Raw genomic sequence first — 18,892 nt, forward strand, 5'->3', positions numbered from 1 at the left:
AAGTGCTTTTTTTTACATTCAACAATACAGCAGTGTGAGTGAGTGTGCAGACAGACACACAGACAGACAGACAGACAGACAGACAGACAGACAGACAGACAGACAGACAGACACACCGACAGACAGACAGACAGACACACAGACACACACACACACACACACACACACACACGATCCCCCTTCGTTGCGTGATTTCTAACCCCACATAGGATAAGCAATAACCACGCCCTGTGGCGCCGGGATTGGCCAGGAGCAACACTGGAGGGCACGCAGCCCAGCGATTTCATGAACCAACTGAATAGCTCTTGAGAACGGACAGCGGGCTGCTGTGACTGCCACTTCTGCCGTGTGTTTATTTTGTTTTGTTCTGGTCCACCCGTCCTCGTCCATGTCTCCCTGTCCTATCCTCCTGCTATTTGATCGTTCCCGTTTTCCCCTCGGCTATTCAACACGTCCTCACCGCCCTCTGATCGATCATTTCCTCATTCCTCCGATGATCAAACGCATCTCTGGATTACTTTCTCCCGTTTTCTCCCGGCTGGCACACAGGAAAGCGACCAGCTCCTGCAGCGCGCCGAGGGGCGTTTCAATGGCGTTTCTCCTGTCTGCACAAGGCAAGCTCCTTATCCGTTTTCTGCTTTTCCTCCTGCTCAATTTCAAAACAACAGCTGCGGTATGTGTTTGTTCACGTGTTGTCTTAGATGCTAGGGACCTGATACTATGTCACAGGCTGAGGAAGTGTTTGAACTACGCGCTGCAGTAATAAAAACAAAAACACGTCAAACACGTCTGGGCTATTCCTGATAACATGTCAAAGACGTCATTGGCCCTGAATGAGTTCATAAAAAAAATTGATCTCTGGACATATGAATCGATATCAAAGGAATAAAATAAAAATCGATTAGAAATCGGAGAATCGATTTTTTTAACCCAGCCCTACCATAGAAAAATCCTTATAACGAGTTTTAATGCTGAAACCAAGCTAACCCTGAATTGTGAATGACCATAAAACATTTCAGTTGGAGCAAAAACAAAGAATAACTAGTGGGAGTGGGGGGGGGGGTGTATACAATTAAAAAAAAAATCCCTGTTTTAATTTTTTTTTTTTTTGCTCCAAGTTAAATGTTTTATGGTCACTCACAGTGGTGTAGTGACTCACTCACGACCCGTCACCCATGACGCAGGGACGTCGGGGGCCCTCAGGGGCCTTCAACGGCCAAAGGGGGCCAGGTGTAGAGTAGAGAGGGGGGCGGGGGTTGGGGGAGTTGGGGCATGACGACACAATGGGGCATTGTGAAAACTGACCACACAGCTGCACTTCATGCATGGAAGACAACAGTCTGAGCGTAAGCTATAGCCTTAATTCAACAAACTATCACGACATGCAGAGTCTGATAACAAGTTGCTAAAAATACATAATGGGTGATAATGGCCCGATAACGTTCATGCATATAATAATTTGTGCATAACGTTGGGAATTAATTAAACGACCCTACAACTCATGCCGAGATGCATCGATTTCCTCAAGTCTCAAGTGCTCCAAAGAAAACAGGTCTGCAGGACCGCCCTCTCTAGCCTGGGTAAGTCACGTGGGGGCTGGGTTTACCCAGGCTACGCCCTCTCACCATCACAGAGGATGTACGCTGGTCGTTCATGCGGATCAACCTACACGGGTGGCCCGGAGGGCATCCCCGGTCATGTCCTCAAGGTCTGTGCCCACCAGCTGGAGGGGGTATTCACAGACATTTTCAACCAGTCCCTCTCCCTCCGGACTGTGCCCTCCTGCTTCAGATCAGCAACCCCATTCCCAAACAGCAGAAGGTGACCAGCCTCAGTGCCCCATAGCCCTCACCCCCATAGCCAGCAAGTGCCTAGGGTGGGGGGCGGATGCCACACATCCGCCCCCCTTCCCCCCCAACCACGGCCCTCTACAATTTGCATACCGCCCCAACAGGAGCACAGCGGATGCCATTGCCCACGTGCTACACACCGCCCTCTCCCACCTGGAGGGGAAGGACACCTATGTGAGAATGCTGTTCATGGACTACAGCTCAGCATTCAACACCATAGTGCCCTCCAGGTTGGTCAGCAAGCTCAAGGATCTGGGCCTGTACACAGCACTGTGTGACTGGATTCTGGACTTTCTGACAGACCGCCTCCAGGTGGTGAGAGTGGACAACCACACCTCCTCCCCACTGACCATCAGCATAGGAGCGCCTCAGGGCTGTGTCTCCAGCCCTTTCTGGTACGACCTTTATACCCATGACTGCGTGGTGACACAGACTTCAAACACCATTGTGAAGTTTGCAGACGACACAGCAGATCTCCAATGGCAATGAGACGGCCTACAGGAAGGAGGTGGATGCCCTGGAACAGTGGTGCCAGGCCAACCACCTCTTCCTGAATGTCTCTAAGACCAAGGACGTCATTGTGGATTACAGGAAGGGGAAGGAGACTCACCCCCCAATCACCATCAAGGGCACAGTGGTGGAAAGGGCGGACAGCTTCAAGTACCTGGGAGTCAATATCCACCAGGACCTGACGTGGGCCAGCCACACCACCACTGTCGCCAAAAAGGCCCAATAGCGACTACACAGACTCAGATGCCTGAAGAAATTTGGCCTGAGGCCCAAAATCCTCAGGGACTTCTACAGAGGCACCATTGAGATCCTGAAGTCCCATACTAGATATGTATGTTAGCTAGTGTCAGATGTGTTAACAACAAGACATCATGGTTAGCTGATAGCTAGCTAGTAGTGATGCGCGGGTCACCCAGAACCCGCCGGGTCCCGCGGGCTGAGCCGCCCCGCAGGCAGGCTGGGTTGGCAAATTATGAAAATATCGCGGGTGCGGGCGGGGCAGGCTCAGAACGTGACAAAGCAACATTATTAAATAATTTAGAGCAGTGAAACACGCAGAGTAATTAACCTTAAAGACGTTAACTCTCTGTCACGCGTAGGTACACACAATCAGGCAAGACTCCTGCTGCACTCTCTATAGCCTACATGGAGTAAAGAAACGCTTCAATGATGTAACCTATGTGTTCTCAAAACAAACATTTTGGAAGGATTATTCGCTGTAATTATTAGTTGAAGTGTAATGCCACCGCAGATTTTCTGTTGTGGACTCGACTGTGATCTATTTGTCAACTTTACTGCAACGTGAGTAGGTTGTGAACAATTGAGTGCGCATGAGGTAATTAAAAGAAATCAGACAGCGAGTCTAGCCGTATCTGCAAGCCGTGTGCGCACCTGCTGCACTACTACGTTTAGTAGCCTACTACTGCAACATGGCCAATTCAGAGCGAATGAGGTAATTAAAATAAATGGGGAAGAATAAGAACTGTTTCTGTAGCCTGCCTAGTGCCTACCTCTACCTGCTACCTCCATTTGAAACACTGCGGTCACGCCATCCGCACTTTGGGGAAGCATAGTCGGTCGCGCTATCTGAAGACTATGGATTAATTGAAGAAAGACCGTCATGAAAGCAGCAGCGCAACTCATCCAGAGCAGTATAGTAGGCCTAGGCTACAACTGTTGTCGGGCACGGCAGCATGTGAGTGTCTGTGTGTGTGTGAGAGAGAGAGGGGGGAGAGACACAGAGTTATTAGCTACTTTGCACACCTTGGAAGCTCCGCTGTGCTCCTCCTGAGTCCGGAGACATATTACATTAAATTGGCCGTTGCGGGCTGCTGGGTTGGGCTGGGTTCGGAATTTTCAGATATTTTAACGGGCTGGGCGGGGCGGGCTGGCTCCAATGATGGGTTGGGTTGGGGCGGGCCTTAAAAAACCATGACCCGCGCATCACTACTAGCTAGCTAACAAGCTAGACATTTATAGATGGGTGGACCAGTGATAAAACAACCAGTTCCCAGTCAAAAACAGCAGAGAAATACACCATGTCCACTGAACTTTGCTCAAATAGAGTTGTATGTTTTCACAGCTGTTAGTGCTTAAGAGCTGATCTCCAATATGGCCGCCAGTCGGTGCATTACATCACCTGTACAGTAAGTCCTCTACTGTATATTTTTTATTTCGTTTTGCCCAATTCAACTGTATCCATTCCTCCCTCCATCTCTCACCCGCAGGCTCTGCAGCTCTCTGTCCTTCTCGTCTCTCATGGCGTTGAGCTGCTCGCTATACTGACGCGACAGCTCCTCTGTCTTGGTCTGCAGGGTGGAGCTGCTGCACTGTCCCGCCAACTAGAGAGAGAGAGACAGAGAGAGTTAGGCAGACATAAAGACAGAGAGACAGAGAGAGTTAGGCAGACATAAAGACAGAGAGACAGAGAGAGTTAGGCAGACATAAAGAGAGAGAGACAGAGAGAGTTAGGCAGACATAAAGACAGCGAGACAGAGAGAGTTAGGCAGACATAAAGAGAGAGAGACAGAGAGAGTTAGGCAGACATAAAGAGAGAGAGACAGAGAGAGTTAGGCAGACATAAAGAGAGAGACAGAGAGAGTTAGGCAGACATAAAGAGAGAGAGACAGAGAGAGTTAGGCAGACATAAAGACAGAGAGACAGAGAGAGTTAGGCAGACATAAAGACAGAGAGACAGAGAGAGTTAGGCAGACATAAAGAGAGAGAGACAGAGAGAGTTAGGCAGACATAAAGACAGAGAGACAGAGAGAGTTAGGCAGACATAAAGAGAGAGAGACAGAGAGAGTTAGGCAGACATAAAGACAGAGAGACAGAGTTAGGCAGACATAAAGAGAGAGACAGAGAGAGTTAGGCAGACATAAAGAGAGAGAGACAGAGAGAGTTAGGCAGACATAAAGAGAGAGAGACAGAGAGAGTTAGGCAGACATAAAGACAGAGAGACAGAGAGAGTTAGGCAGACATAAAGACAGAGAGACAGAGAGAGTTAGGCAGACATAAAGAGAGAGAGACAGAGAGAGTTAGGCAGACATAAAGACAGAGAGACAGAGAGAGTTAGGCAGACATAAAGACAGAGAGACAGAGAGAGTTAGGCAGACATAAAGAGAGAGAGACAGAGAGAGTTAGGCAGACATAAAGACAGAGAGACAGAGAGAGTTAGGCAGACATAAAGAGAGAGAGACAGAGAGAGTTAGGCAGACATAAAGACAGAGAGACAGAGAGAGTTAGGCAGACATAAAGAGAAAGAGACAGAGAGAGTTAGGCAGACATAAAGACAGAGAGACAGAGAGAGTTAGGCAGACATAAAGAGAGAGAGACAGAGAGAGTTAAGTTAAAACAGCGCCAAAATATGGTGGGGATGCAATTACTTGCGGGGGAACATAACTCATCACAGCAACGGGCACAAGCGCAGATTAGAGGCACACCAAATAATTTATGCACGGCGCAAACGGGATTTGGGCGGTTAACCACCAGAATTATTCACGGGTGTGGCCTGGCAATGCCTGGACGTTACATCAATCAGATTTCTATCTTGCTGTCCATGTAATACAGTTTGTGTGAGGCATGCTGTACTTCTCCCCATGCGTAATTTGGATAGGTGTAGGCCTATTGACTGTATATATTATCTCACAACGACACCATCACATCATATACCTGTTAAAAACTAGGGATGCACGATATATCGGCAATCATATCGGTATCGGCAGATGTTAGTTATTTTTTAACATATCCGCATCGGTCCGATGTTGCAATGTTAATGGCTGGGTTTCCCAAAAGCTTCTTTGCGCTAAGAAGCTAATTTAACCCTTCTTAACTCATTGAGTGCCATGGACGAACATGTTCGTCATTTCGTTTAGTAACGTAGAGTGCCAAGGACGAACATGTTCGTCAATTACGTTTTTTGACGGGGGGATGTCGATCTAAGCCTCTTACATCGCCTCTTACAATAGGGGAGCTATTGAATGTGTCTAACCTATTTTACAGAACCCTTAGGTGGCGACAGTGCTCTCCAGATTAGACAAAGGCCAGGAGAAAAGAGAGAAGAAGTCATGAGGAAACGGAAATCGCATCGATATGCTTAAAGCATAACGTTAGCTGTGCCTGTGAACAGCAGTCATCTGCTGCCACAATTGAGCCCCATCCGTGTCCGCTGCGATAGCCCATCCATATGATTTAGTTGCCGACACCAGCGTCTTTCTGAAAAGTTACATTATTCTCAGCTGGGAGCCGGGGACACGCTGTAAAAAAGCGGGGGGATGCAGCGGACTTTTCAGTGCAGATCAAACTCAGAGCAAACCGCAGCAGAGACACTCCTCCCACCACGGAGGAGGAGGAGGGGGTGGGGGGGGGGGGGGGGTGGGGCACACGCAGGGCACTACAGCATACAACCATTGACAGTACACACAGACCCAGGCAGCAGCAGGCTCGATGCATAGAGAGCAAACAAGCTAGAATAGGCTATCTGATGCCCACCAGCAGTAAATCAAGACCAGCAAGAAGGTGTAGGGTCTGCGCACGCAGGGGCCAGCGCTGCTGGTTGCAGCTAAAAAATATTATTTGGCCAAACAAAATTCCTTTGTTTTCACTCTTTTATTGAAGGAAATTATTTTTGAGGTGTCATTATATCAGAAAATATTAGCTTCAGAGTCAATGATGTGCTTGAAATGTTTAATTTCACAAAAGGCTCATTATCTCAGCTTCTAGAAAAAAATTGCTGTTTTTGGTTAAATCAAGCTATCTTCTCCGGCTCATAACTAAAGAACGGAAAATGGGATCAATAAACTTTTTTTTGCAGATGATAGAAGAGAGTCTCCTCGTTCCTTGTGCGTGTTCGGTGTTTACATAGTAATATCACACAATATTCTGTGGGCCTCGAGAAATCACTGAAAACGCTCTGAAACTCTGGCACTGGGAGCGTCCGTTCTCCAAAAGTGGCTGGCACTCAATGAGTTAAGGCCCCCTTAAGAAGCAAACGCGTTTCCCAATTGCTTCTTTACGAAGGCATGCGTTTCCCAAAAGCTTCTTAGCGCTAAGAAGCTTCTTTGACCCTTCTTAAGGCTCCCGTAAGAAGCCAACGAAGCCAACGTGTTTCCCGATTGCTTCTTAGCCTAAAATTATCTTCCAATTATCTTCCGTTAAGAAGGCTGCGTTTCCCAAAAGCTTCTTAGCGCTAAGATGATCTTTCGTTAAGAAGGTTTTGTAAGAAGGGTCTGGGGCATTCTTAACACCTTCTTAATGACAAAACACTGGCAGATCCAGCCGCGTCAGGCAAAAGGAGATAATTGTGTCCACTGTTCCTCTTGTGATTTTCCCTTTTTCCTTTCTTTCATGCACCCTTTAGTGTTTAAAATTGGGGAACACTTGAAAATCTCCCCTCTATGTATGGTTACTTGTGTTTTAAATGTTTTACCGTAGGCTATATTCCTCTAATCAGAATGGATTCCTTTTATAATGTTGTGGATTTATATAGCACCTTTCACAGAACCCAAGGTTGCTTAAATTCTGTAGTGTTTCTCTGTTTTGTTGTATGCTGTGTATATAAAGCAATTTGAACTGCAGTCCATGTCTGAAATAAATAATGTTTAATAAAGTTTAAGGGGACCATGATTAGGTTATTCTACAACAGTGTTTCTCAACCACTGAGTCGTGGCCCACTGGTGGGCTCAGAGTGCCATCTAATGGGCCGCAGAGGACCTCTCACATCGAGATTGTGGACAGCTCCAGTTAAGATGCTTCTTAACACATTGAGTGCCAGCCATTTTTTCAATCCTGTAGGTAAGTTGTGCCAGGTTTTTTTTTGAGGATTCTGGCTCATTTTACAAGAGCCGAGGATTATTTTCTGTTAAGAATTCGTAAACACCAATCATCTAAAAATAACTAATAGAATGTGTGCTTTCTCTGTCTAAAAGAGTTAGTTTGCAGAGTTAGTAGTTATGTAGATATTAGCCGTTGAGTACAGCATGGTTTCAGAGATTTTCAGAGAGTTTGGAGATAAATGGATTTTTAGAACCACCTCACGTGCCTGTGATTATGGGTGCCCTTGTCTCCCACTCTGTGCGCTCTCTCTCTCTCTCTCTCTCTCTCTCTCTCTCTCTCTCTCTCTCTCTCTCTCTCTCTCTCTCTCTCTCTCTCTCTCGAGAGAGAGAGAGAGAGAGAGAGAGAGAGAGAGAGAGAGAGAGAGAGAGAGAGAGAGAGAGAGAGAGAGAGAGAGAGAGAGAGTGTGTGTGTGTCTCCAAACTCCTCCCTCCGTCTGTGCTGCGGAGTGCTCTGCTGCTGGGAGTTTGCAGCGAGTTGAACAGCCTCTCTCCCTGGCAGCGAGTGTGGATAGGTCTCACTGTCTCTTGGGTTTGAGAGCCCCGATTAAGCCCCGTGCGACTCTAGGCTTTATGCTGCTCACCCAGTCCATTTCTGGAACCCCCCACCGCAGCAGCGCGAAGCGTCCCCGCCTACAGTATGAGAATGAGGCTCCTTCGTTTCTGACTGTAAAATCGCCAAGCCATTTCCGCGGGAGGCGGCTGCTTTTGGTCCACGGGTCCCGTGGCTGTGGCTTTCTCTCTGTCTCTGTCTGGAGAGAACTGTCGCCACTTAGTGGTCGGTAAAATAGATTATACACATTCTCTTGCTCCAATAGTGATCTCGAAGATGTAAAAGGGGTTGATTGATGTCCCACCGTCAAAAGAAAAAAATGTTTATGTAAGACGAGATAGCTCGTCTATGGCACTTAACCGTTGGATTATGTAAGACGAGATATCTCGGCTATGGCACTCAACGTGTTAAGAGCCTTCTATTTTTTTTTATTTTTCTCTTCTGTTAAGAAGGCGTTTTGGAAACACTTCTTTGGAGCCTTCTTAACTCCTTAAGAAGCTTCTTAACTCCTTAAGAAGCTTCTTAACTCTTAAGAAGCTTCTTTGTTGGGAAACTCAACCAATATCGGTTATCGGTATCAGCCAAAATGTTCACATTGAGAGGAAACAATGCGGTGAATCTATGATGTATGGGCTTTTCCAAAGTTTTGTAAATAAAGAAATGCATCACTTTTTCAATATGTTCAAAATTCGATGATCATATAACGTGTTTTTATACAGATCATATCGGCATCGGCAAATATCGGTTATCGGTCATAACAGCAATGTTAATATCGGTTATCGGTATCGGCCAAACTTTTCATATCGGTGCATCCCTATTAAAAACATCTGAGTTTTGATGCAACTCGGGTTATTTTGTTGACTGGGGTGGGACAATAGAAACGTGTTTGCAGCGGGTAAACGAAAGATAAAAGAAAAAGAAAAGATTGGAGGATTTACAGTGGACTCAATTAAAACTCTGCGAAACATTGAGCTGCCGACTCGTGCCGAGGACAGAGAGAGATGGAGACAGCTTGTGACAGATCGGCTGTGGTGCCAACGACCCTCCGGGTTATGGGATAGCAGGTGAAGGTGAATAGCCTATTGCAAGTAGGCTACAATGTACAAGTTTTCTCAATTAATTTACTGTAACCCCTCCTTGCGATGTGATAAAAGGTTCTCAGTGAATTATAGTTGATTGCCTCACCGAATAATCTGCAATCAAAATAATTTCAATTTCATGACGTTTCTGCGCTGCGCAGCATGGAGATTATGGTGCGCTTAAGCACAGCGAGTATTTTAGTGCCTAAGAGGTGCTTTTCAAAGCTCTTAGCGCAAAGTAATTGCGCGCTGCTGACGATAGGATAATGCCATATATCGCCACATAGCAATAGATGACTTAGCGAATTAGCGCTGAAACGCCTGGTTTGGTATGTGGCACGCCTATGTCCAGTACAATTACAACAGGCATGCGATTGTGCCTGCCCCCAATTTGCATTGCGCCGGCGTTAAACGAGCGCAAACGCTAAATTACCGCTTTTGCGAAGATAGGGCCCAAAAGCTTCACTATTGAGCATCATCAAGGTCTTGAGACTTTAAACAATCTCAACCATGCGGGATACTTCGGCAACCAGCTGCATATACCGGATCAACTACAAAATACTGGTCCTCACAATCACATACAAGGCCCTGCAACAACTTACCACCCCCCCCCCCCCCCCCATCCTTCTCCAGGGCAGCTCCCAGGCTCTGGAACTCCCTCCGCCCTGACATCAGAGACTCAGAGTCCCTCACAGTTTTTCAATCCCCCCTCAAGACCCATCTATTCTCCTCTGCCTTCTCTTAGTCCCCCCCACCTATCTCTGTGTGTCTGTGACCTGTTTGTCCATTATTTGTTGCACTATCGTCATCACGTTAGTGTAGTGTATAGTGTAAAGTGTCTTTGAGTCCTTGAAAGGTGAAATATAATAATAATAATAATTATTATTATTATTATTTGAGCTAAGAACACAGAGAGAACATGTGACAGAACATGACACAATGACACAGCGATGTGACAGTTTTCCATAAGTAAGACAGGGTAGGAAATTATTGGGCCCTTGGAGAAAAATACCCATAAAAATAATTAAGTTGTCCTTGGAATTGGAATGACAGTTTTTTTTATGCCCCCGTAAAATAAAGAGTTCACTTTCTGTATATTAACACGTTCACTGCCAATGGCGAGTTGACTCGTCAAAAAAATTCCAACGGTTCACTGCCAATGACGAGTTGAGACGTCAAAAAAAAAAAAAAAAATTTTTTGACGGTGCTACGTGGATCAATGCCCCCCACGTCTCCTATAAAAATATTGGAGCGACCGAACGTGTACAACCCATTCCACCGACCCACTAAGTGGCGACAGTGCTCTCCATTCTAGAGGAAGGCAAGCAAAAAGCAGTGTCAGGAAGCCATTCTCATGAAAATGGATTGGCGAAAACGCTTTCGCGCTTGGGAGCTGGCGGTGGGGTTTTGCAAATTTGCATAATAGATTACGGGTGGAACACACTTTGAAACACGCAGCATAAATAAGACCAGAATCGCAAAAGCTTCATCAAAGCTCTCAGAACCCCAAGAAACGAGCGAGCCCATCCATCCAGACTAGCCCAGCGGCCGCCAGGCAGACAGGCAGACAGGCACAGCAGCAGCAAAGCAGTGAGCTGGTGACGCGAGGTTACAGCAGCAGCAGCAACGAGCTTGTGACACGCTCGCTGCAGCCAAGAAGAACACACACGGAGGGAGGAGTTTGAAGGAAAGGGGTGTTTCCTGCTAACCTGACGCTGCCAGATGGACGGTATAGCTCCACATAGGTTTCACGCTAAACCAGTCGATCTGGGTTTGAAGTCACCAGACCCGCTGACGGAGGCGGGCACTTTGTCCAAGCTACTTGGCAGGTGATTGGATGACCCATCTGTCTATCACCGCTGGTGGGTGTTAACTTCAACCAATCAGATCGCGGAAGGTGCCTGTGGATGATCTCCGTGGTATTCATTGATTGAGTCCTCGCGGTCGTAAAGTCACCTTCGAAGCATTTAGTTAGATTATAACGAACTAGTTGTGTGGCTTAGCCTTCCCAAATGTTGAGGGTCGTTTTTTAGAATTTAATACATAGAATTGGGAACGTTACATTCAATTTCATTCACTGCCTGTCACTTCCGCGGCGGCAGCCATGCTGATGAGTGAAAAGAACTACAAAGACCATGTACCCACTACTTGCCCAGACGAGCCAGAGCCCGCCTACGGCCGCCGCTGATTCGTCGAGCTGGCATGGCTCGACCAATCATCTTAACTGCCTGTGCAGGTCCAGACCGTCACGGAGAACCAAATGCAATGTGAGTTCACGTGACGGGCGGTTTACCAGGCTAGTTTCCTGCTGTTATGGAGGAAATTACTGTTCAAAACTATTGTTTAGATGTCTGACGTCTTACTGATGCCAAAAATGAATGGTTAAAGTGACTGTTCTATCGAATTTCACAAAAAGCCGTTTATCTCAGAATAAATTTACAGACGCTGAAACCATGCTGTATTCAACTGCTAATGCTTACATAACTACTAACTCTACAAACTAACTCTTTTAGACAGAGAAAGCACACATTCTATTAGTTCTTTTGAGATATTGTGTGTTCACAAAATCCTAACAGAAACGAATCCTCGGCTCTTGAAAGATGAGCCAGAATCCTCAAAAAAACCCTCTGGCAGAAGCTAACTACAGTTTTGAAAAACGGCTGGCAGTGAATGTGTTAACGTTACTCTGTATTTGCAAAGCACAACTCGAAAATGGCCAGCTCTCCTCCTAATAGCGTTATTTACCTCAGTGACAGGCAGCACAAGGTAGCTGGCCAGCTAGTTAACTAGCTAAAGTTAACTTAAGAAAAATAGATAATTTTTTAATATGCAAACCACCCACGGAGTCATAACTAGAAAGAGATCGAAATGAAATAGAAACAGGGCCAAACAAGCTGTCAAAGAGTCTACTATTGTGGGTTGAAGGATAAATTGGATAGCGAGTAGAGACGTGTACCGATGGAGACAACGATAGGAAATTGGGATTTTTTTACTGTGATGGTTTAAGAACTAGAGTGGGCTTGAAGTGCCATGTGAAACTTGCAGCATGCGTGGGACCTGGTGAGGCGGGGCAGTAACGTTACCTTCTGTCGCAGCATCTCGTTCTCCTTCTCCATGGCTCTCATGCGCCCATCCAGTTCCTTCAGCTTGAACTCCCGGCCTGAGTCTGTGCTCCTACTGCTCATCAGCTGACTCTCCAACGCACGCTGAGATGCACTGCTCTGCTTCACAGACACCTAGAGAGAGACCACACACAGAGGGACTCAGAAACACACATGAACGCACACGCGCACACACACACACACACACACACACACACACACACACACACACTGACCAGCGGCGGTTGGCGGTGGTAATAAGCAGTGTTGGGGGTAACTCATTACAAAAGTAACATATTACATGTAATATATTACTTTTAGCAGTAACTCAGTAATACTTTATTACTTATAGGAATTCAGTAATATTATACCAGTTACTTTGTCAAGTAACTCAAGTTACAAATTCAGTTACATTTTATTCAATCAAAGCACATATTTAAAAAAGATACAATTATTTCCTAATCAAACTGTGTGTTTTTATGCAAATAACCACTATAGATGACAATAACAAAGGAAAAGAATAACATTTAGAATTTTGGACAGTTTAACTGACTTCAAGGCGGTTGAAATTATTTTTCGGGATGGTTCCGGGGCGGCCATGTCATTCTGCTGCTGCTGTTGTTTTGGTAAAAGTAATCCAAAAAAGTAGTGTAATAAGTAACGAGTTACTCTACACAGACAGTAATATTGTAAAGTAACTTATTACTTTCAAATGAAAGTAACTAGTAATATGTAGTATATTACATTTTGAAAGTAACTTGCCCAACACTGGTAATAAGTGATTGGATTTACATAGCACCCAAAGCACTTTACATATCATGGTGTGTGTGTGTGTGTGTGTGTTTGTGTGTGTGTGTGTGTGTGGGGGGACCTATCCATCTCCATTGACAACACCACTGTACTTCGGGAGGTTATTCATGAGACCAGAGGGAAGAGCACCTCCTACTGGTCCTCCAACACCCCTTCCAGCACCATGGTCTCCCATCTAAGGACTAACCAGAGTCAGACATGCTTAGCTTCCTCCAACAAGCCAAGGATGTAATGCAGGAGCCACGGTGCCAGTAATCGATGTCCAAAACAGTATTCGAATGCTTCCTGTTTTTTTTTTTTTTTTTTTAGCTTTTTCAGAACATGTACAAAACAAAAACAAACATGCTCAGACACAGGAAAAGAAAAATTTAAGAAAAACAAAAACAAAGACATACAACATTCAATATTACAACATGGCTACCTTTGCATAAGGTGCTTATAATAAAAACTGCGCTTGGGGTCTCATACAAGATGGGACAAAGAGTCCAGTCAGGTGAGTCATTCATCCCCCTGACCAGGTAGGCCAGAAACGCTTCCCAAATGACAGAGAATTTGTCCAGTGAATTGGTCCTTGTGAATCTAAGTCTCTCCATCCGCACAACTGAGGTCCTTACATTCATTTTTAAATAGCAATCCAACATTATTCATTATGTATCAACATTAATTATTATTACTTATTCTCTCAGGCAAGGGCAATTAACCTTAGTGATAGTTTTGTGCCTAACAGCTCTCATATAAGATTGCTTACCAGCACTGAAACTGTGACAGTTTGACCATGCAGCCACATTATCAGCAAAATTTTGTTTTTATGGGCTATGGCTCTAAAAACAATATGTGTAGGAGTATTCTTTTCAATAAAAAGGAAAATCCTTGAAGTTCGATTTTTGCCCTCACCTTCGTGCCGCCCAGCCAAGGCCGGATTAACCATAGGGCAACCTGGGCAGGTGCCCAGGGGCCCTCGGTGTGAAGGGGCCCTCCAATTTTTTTTTTTTTTTTTTTTTTTGGTCGGGCTCATGTTGGGCTCCACAGAACTATGACACAAATCTAAGACCAATCAGGACAAAATAAAATTTGTTTCCAAGAAGATTAAGTCTGATGATTTAGGGGCCCTTTACACGAGGACAGTTTCTGAAAGAAACGACACAATAGCGTTTCCTTCACACCTTTTCCTTCACACCTTCTCCCTGTTTACATGAGCGCTGTTGAATTTTTAAAACGCCGTAATGTACATGCCAGGTCGCTAGGTGGCAGTGTGATCACCTTATTCTTTGCCCATACAAGGACGCTTACTGCATGACGTAATTTCACTTTAAACGCGGAAGTAGAGTATACTTTCCGCAGTCATTTAGACTTGCCAAAAAGCTTTTTTCAAGCTAAAAAAACCCCCCAAACTGTTAAAGTTTTAATATTTGTCGGGTGAGAATGTAATATATACGTGACCAGTTTATCAGAATAACGCCTATTGGAAATCTTTAACGAGCAGCGAGGACCGGGAGGCTCCTCATTCAGCGCTGGCCAGCTGACTGTGATCTGTCACCCTACTGCTACTGGCAGTGAGAAAACACTGTCGACTGCTTTTGTAACTAACGTTAAATGCCGACCGGGTACAGCCATCGGCTCCTCGCAGCAGTAACGCTATGAACATGTAACTGAAGTTGGCCGCAGTGTAGCTTAATTCTGAGTGTTGCCAAACTTCATTCATACTGACGTTGTATTTGGTTGCCAACTCGCGCACGGCATCGCGTGTGTCGCCTGTGCAGGCACGTCAGAGTTTCTGAAATGTGCCGTTCCAAAGTGATTATGTGGAGCGCTCAGCGGGGAGCGTCACCAACAATTCCACTCTGGAGGGTGGTTTTAAAATGTGTCGTTTCCTAAGCGCAAATTTGCCGTCGCCGTCTTAACGGGAGGCACTAACGATACAATAATTCCCCGTTTCCATAGGAAACCGTCCTCGTGTAAAGTGCCCCTTAGTCTCATTGGATGCCTGTGGGCAAGTGGTGACCAGGGGCGCGGGAAGTGGGGGTGCTTGTGGTGCTGCGGCACCCTCTGCTGTTTTGTATTGGAAATGTAATGTCAATTAAAATATATATATATATATGATCAAAATGTGTTTTATATGATTACAATTTGTTTTATATGTTTTATACTGCGATATTTAGGGTTTAGTTGAAGACTATGAGCAAAGCATGTTATTTTTGAGGTTTGGTTTATAATAATAAGATAATAAAATATAAGACTAAATAATTTCAGTGTTTCTGCCTCTGTTGCTGTCTGTTGTAGTGTAAAACGACCTAAAGGGAGAGCAGGTGGTGACATGAAAGTGAGTGCACTGGCGATTATACGTTGGTGCACCGGATGCACGTGCAACCCCTACTGGCCAGATGATTTTTTTATTTTATTTCTACGTAATAAACTATTTAGATGTCCCCCATTTGCGCGAGATAGAGCGCGAGAGACCGAGGCTGATAGAGAGGGAAAGAGAGATAAAGAGAGCGAGAGACAGAGAGGGAGAGAGAGAGAGATGAGACATGAGAGCGGGGGAGGGAGAGAGAGCCACGGCTGGCACCCAGCTGCTTGTTAACTTAACTTAACGACACTACTGCAGCCTGAGAGACTCGTGAGTAGGCTACTCCCAGTAAAAACAAAACAAAAAAAACAATACCAATAGCGTGCAAATATAGGCTACTTAACCATAACATAGGATACCAATATTAATGCAACAGTATCTTCTTTGTACAAAGCTTACCAATGTTGTTTTAGCACAATTGAAGACAGCCTCAAATATTTCTCAACAGCATCCTGTCTTTGAGATGTCATTTGCAGATATTTCTCTACACTGCTGTTACAAAGGACATTTATAAATTCCATAAGCTGCTCTTATTCTTAATGTTTTGTTCAAATGAACCAGTAATGTAGCCTACTACAGTTACAGTATGGTTCTACTTCAGTATAAGCTATTAGTACATTGTTCTACTAGAAAAGATTGACTAACTTCAATGCTATGGTTGGAAGGCACAAACATGCCATGCATTTGATATCTGAACAGAAGCCATGAATCCCATATCAGCAACCTGTCTGTTCTGTTTTATTGTAGCCTACACACTTTAGTCACATGTGTTGCTTACTGTAGGCTATTTAGCCTGGGAGTTGGGACAGTAGACCCTTCTCACGGGGTCTTTTTTGTCGAAAAGGCAGGGTTAACACAGGTGCAAGCAAAACACTAATGAGGGCTTCAAACTTCCATGATTGGAATTTGGAAACCCTCATTAGTGTTTTGCTTGCACCTGTGTTTATTAGACAATTATTTTTTCATCATTGTAAAGCCACAGCACAGTGAAGAGGATATTAATGTGAAGGTCCTCTTCCTTTTGCTCTCAGAGTGCATCAGATTCATGCATTTTACTTTAAAATGTACAAAATATTTTTATCCTGCTGGTGCTACCTGTTTGCAAAGCCTAGAATCGCCTATGAGTGAGTGAGAAACTGAATCTCAGAAACTGAATAATGACATAATAACAGTATAATACTAATGTTAATTTAAAATGAGATATTCCTCTAAATATGGCTAAAAAACATCCAAACATCCTAAAAAGTAAATTTTTCACAGTCCCTTCCTTGCAGCACCCCCTACTTAAAAACAGTTCCAGTGTCCCTGGTGGTGACTGCTCAGCCATTCATTTTTCCATAGACATTTTATAAAATGCTTATAAAAAAATTGATTTGCTTGGTCAAACAAAACGATTCAGTTATATTTAGAATCAGCATTTTACTTGGACAATTGTTTTTAATTATTTTATCTTGTTTTGGGTAGGGGGGCCCCTGGGAGTTTCAGTGCCCAGGGGCCCCTGGGGGTAATGTGCAACATGAGATGTAGTTGATTAACAAAACTAAACCTTACGTTTCAGTTTCAGGACAAACTGTGACTTTCTTGACATGCATAGTTATCTTTTAAATTGACAAAATGTAACATGTGTATCTCGTGGCACAATTCAAGCGGGATCAAAAAAGTACTGTCTGTCTCTGTTTACCACCGTTGTATTTTTTCTGATGCTGGTACAGGGAGAAAGGCAGGAAGTGACGTTCACTTTGGCTCTCTATTCCAATACTTGTCACTGAAAGGCAGGAAGTGATGTCACTTTGGCTCTCTATTCCAATACTTGTCACTGAAGCTTCCAAGTTCAAAAATGGTATTCGGGACAGCCCTAGTAAGCAGTGTATACAAAATGACAAATTATGTAAAATATTACAAAACCAGTAAGGAATTTGCATGCATAGCCGCAATATAACATGCACAGTACATAATACAGCATAAATATCAACCAAGGTACAGAGCTGCTTTACAGGGTGATTATTCATTTCACTTTGGGTATAACCTAGTTATTGTAGCAAAGAGTTAAGAGGATGGTTATTGTCTAGCCTCTACATAATCAATGAAGGGTTGCCAAGTCTTATGGAATTTCTCAACGTTACCCAATATATCAGACAGTTTTAAATAAAGAGTTCAAAAAACAAAAATAGCTTTTTAAAGATTGGCAAAAATCATGAGTCGTTCATCATTAATAGAAAAATAAGACAACACACACACTCGTGGGCACGCGCGCCGCGCGCACACACACACGCACACACACACACACACACACACACAAACACACGAGTGTACCTGTAGCTGTCTGTTGTTCTCTCTGACAGCCTCTAGGAGGCGGTCATACTGCTGAGCCTGGTCTGCCTTAAAGCTCAGGTCTCTCTCCAGAGTTTCCTTCTCACTGTCCAGACGCTGCATGAGAAAGCACACACTGCTGCTCAGACTGAGAGAGTATATATAACAGATGTTTATATATTATGTTTATATATTATACATGAGAAAGCACACACTCTGCTGCTCAGACTGAGAGAGCAGCTTCAACACTCTGCTGCTCAGACTGAGAGAGCAGCTTCAACACTCTGCTGCTCAGACTGAGAGAGCTGCTTCAACACTCTGCTGCTCAGACTGAGAGAGCAGCTTCAACACTCTGCTGCTCAGACTGAGAGAGCAGCTTCAACACTCTGCTGCTCAGACTGAGAGAGCTGCTTCAACACTCTGCTGCTCAGACTGAGAGAGCAGCTTCAACACTCTGCTGCTCAGACTGAGAGAGCAGCTTCAACACTCTGCTGCTCAGACTGAGAGAGCTGCTTCAACACTCTGCTGCTCAGACTGAGAGAGCAGCTTCAACACTCTGCTGCTCAGACTGAGAGAGCAGCTTCAACACTCTGCTGCTCAGACTGAGAGAGCAGCTTCAACACTCTGCTGCTCAGACTGAGAGAGCAGCTTCAACACTCTGCTGCTCAGACTGAGAGAGCAGCTTCAACACTCTGCTGCTCAGACTGAGAGAGCTGCTTCAACACTCTGCTGCTCAGACTGAGAGAGCAGCTTCAACAGTCTGCTGCTCAGACTGAGAGAGCAGCTTCAACACTCTGCTGCTCAGACTGAGAGAGCTGCTTCAACACTCTGCTGCTCAGACTGAGAGAGCTGCTTCAACACTCTGCTGCTCAGACTGAGAGAGCTGCTTCAACACTCTGCTGCTCAGACTGAGAGAGCTGCTTCAACACTCTGCTGCTCAGACTGAGAGAGCAGCTTCAACACTCTGCTGCTCAGACTGAGAGAGCAGCTTCAACAGTCTGC

At 44.9% G+C, this 18,892-nt stretch overlaps 1 protein-coding gene across 2 annotated transcripts in view; it reads right to left on the bottom strand.

Moving 5' to 3' along the window:
• Positions 1–18,892, bottom strand: part of pof1b (POF1B actin binding protein) — a 224,034-nt gene that overhangs the window by 22,775 nt on the left and 182,367 nt on the right. For both annotated transcript variants that reach the window (XM_083643071.1, XM_083643070.1), the window contains exons 8-10: positions 17,894–18,007; positions 12,406–12,558; positions 4,082–4,201 (exon numbers count right to left, since the gene is read on the bottom strand). In XM_083643071.1, coding sequence (XP_083499197.1) covers positions 4,082–4,201; positions 12,406–12,558; positions 17,894–18,007 — 387 coding nt within the window. The remainder of the gene's footprint in view (positions 1–4,081; positions 4,202–12,405; positions 12,559–17,893; positions 18,008–18,892) is intronic.

Source organism: Poromitra crassiceps (genome assembly GCF_964638095.1).
Source record: "Poromitra crassiceps genome assembly, chromosome: 1".
Taxonomy (NCBI): Eukaryota; Metazoa; Chordata; class Actinopteri; order Beryciformes; family Melamphaidae; genus Poromitra; species Poromitra crassiceps.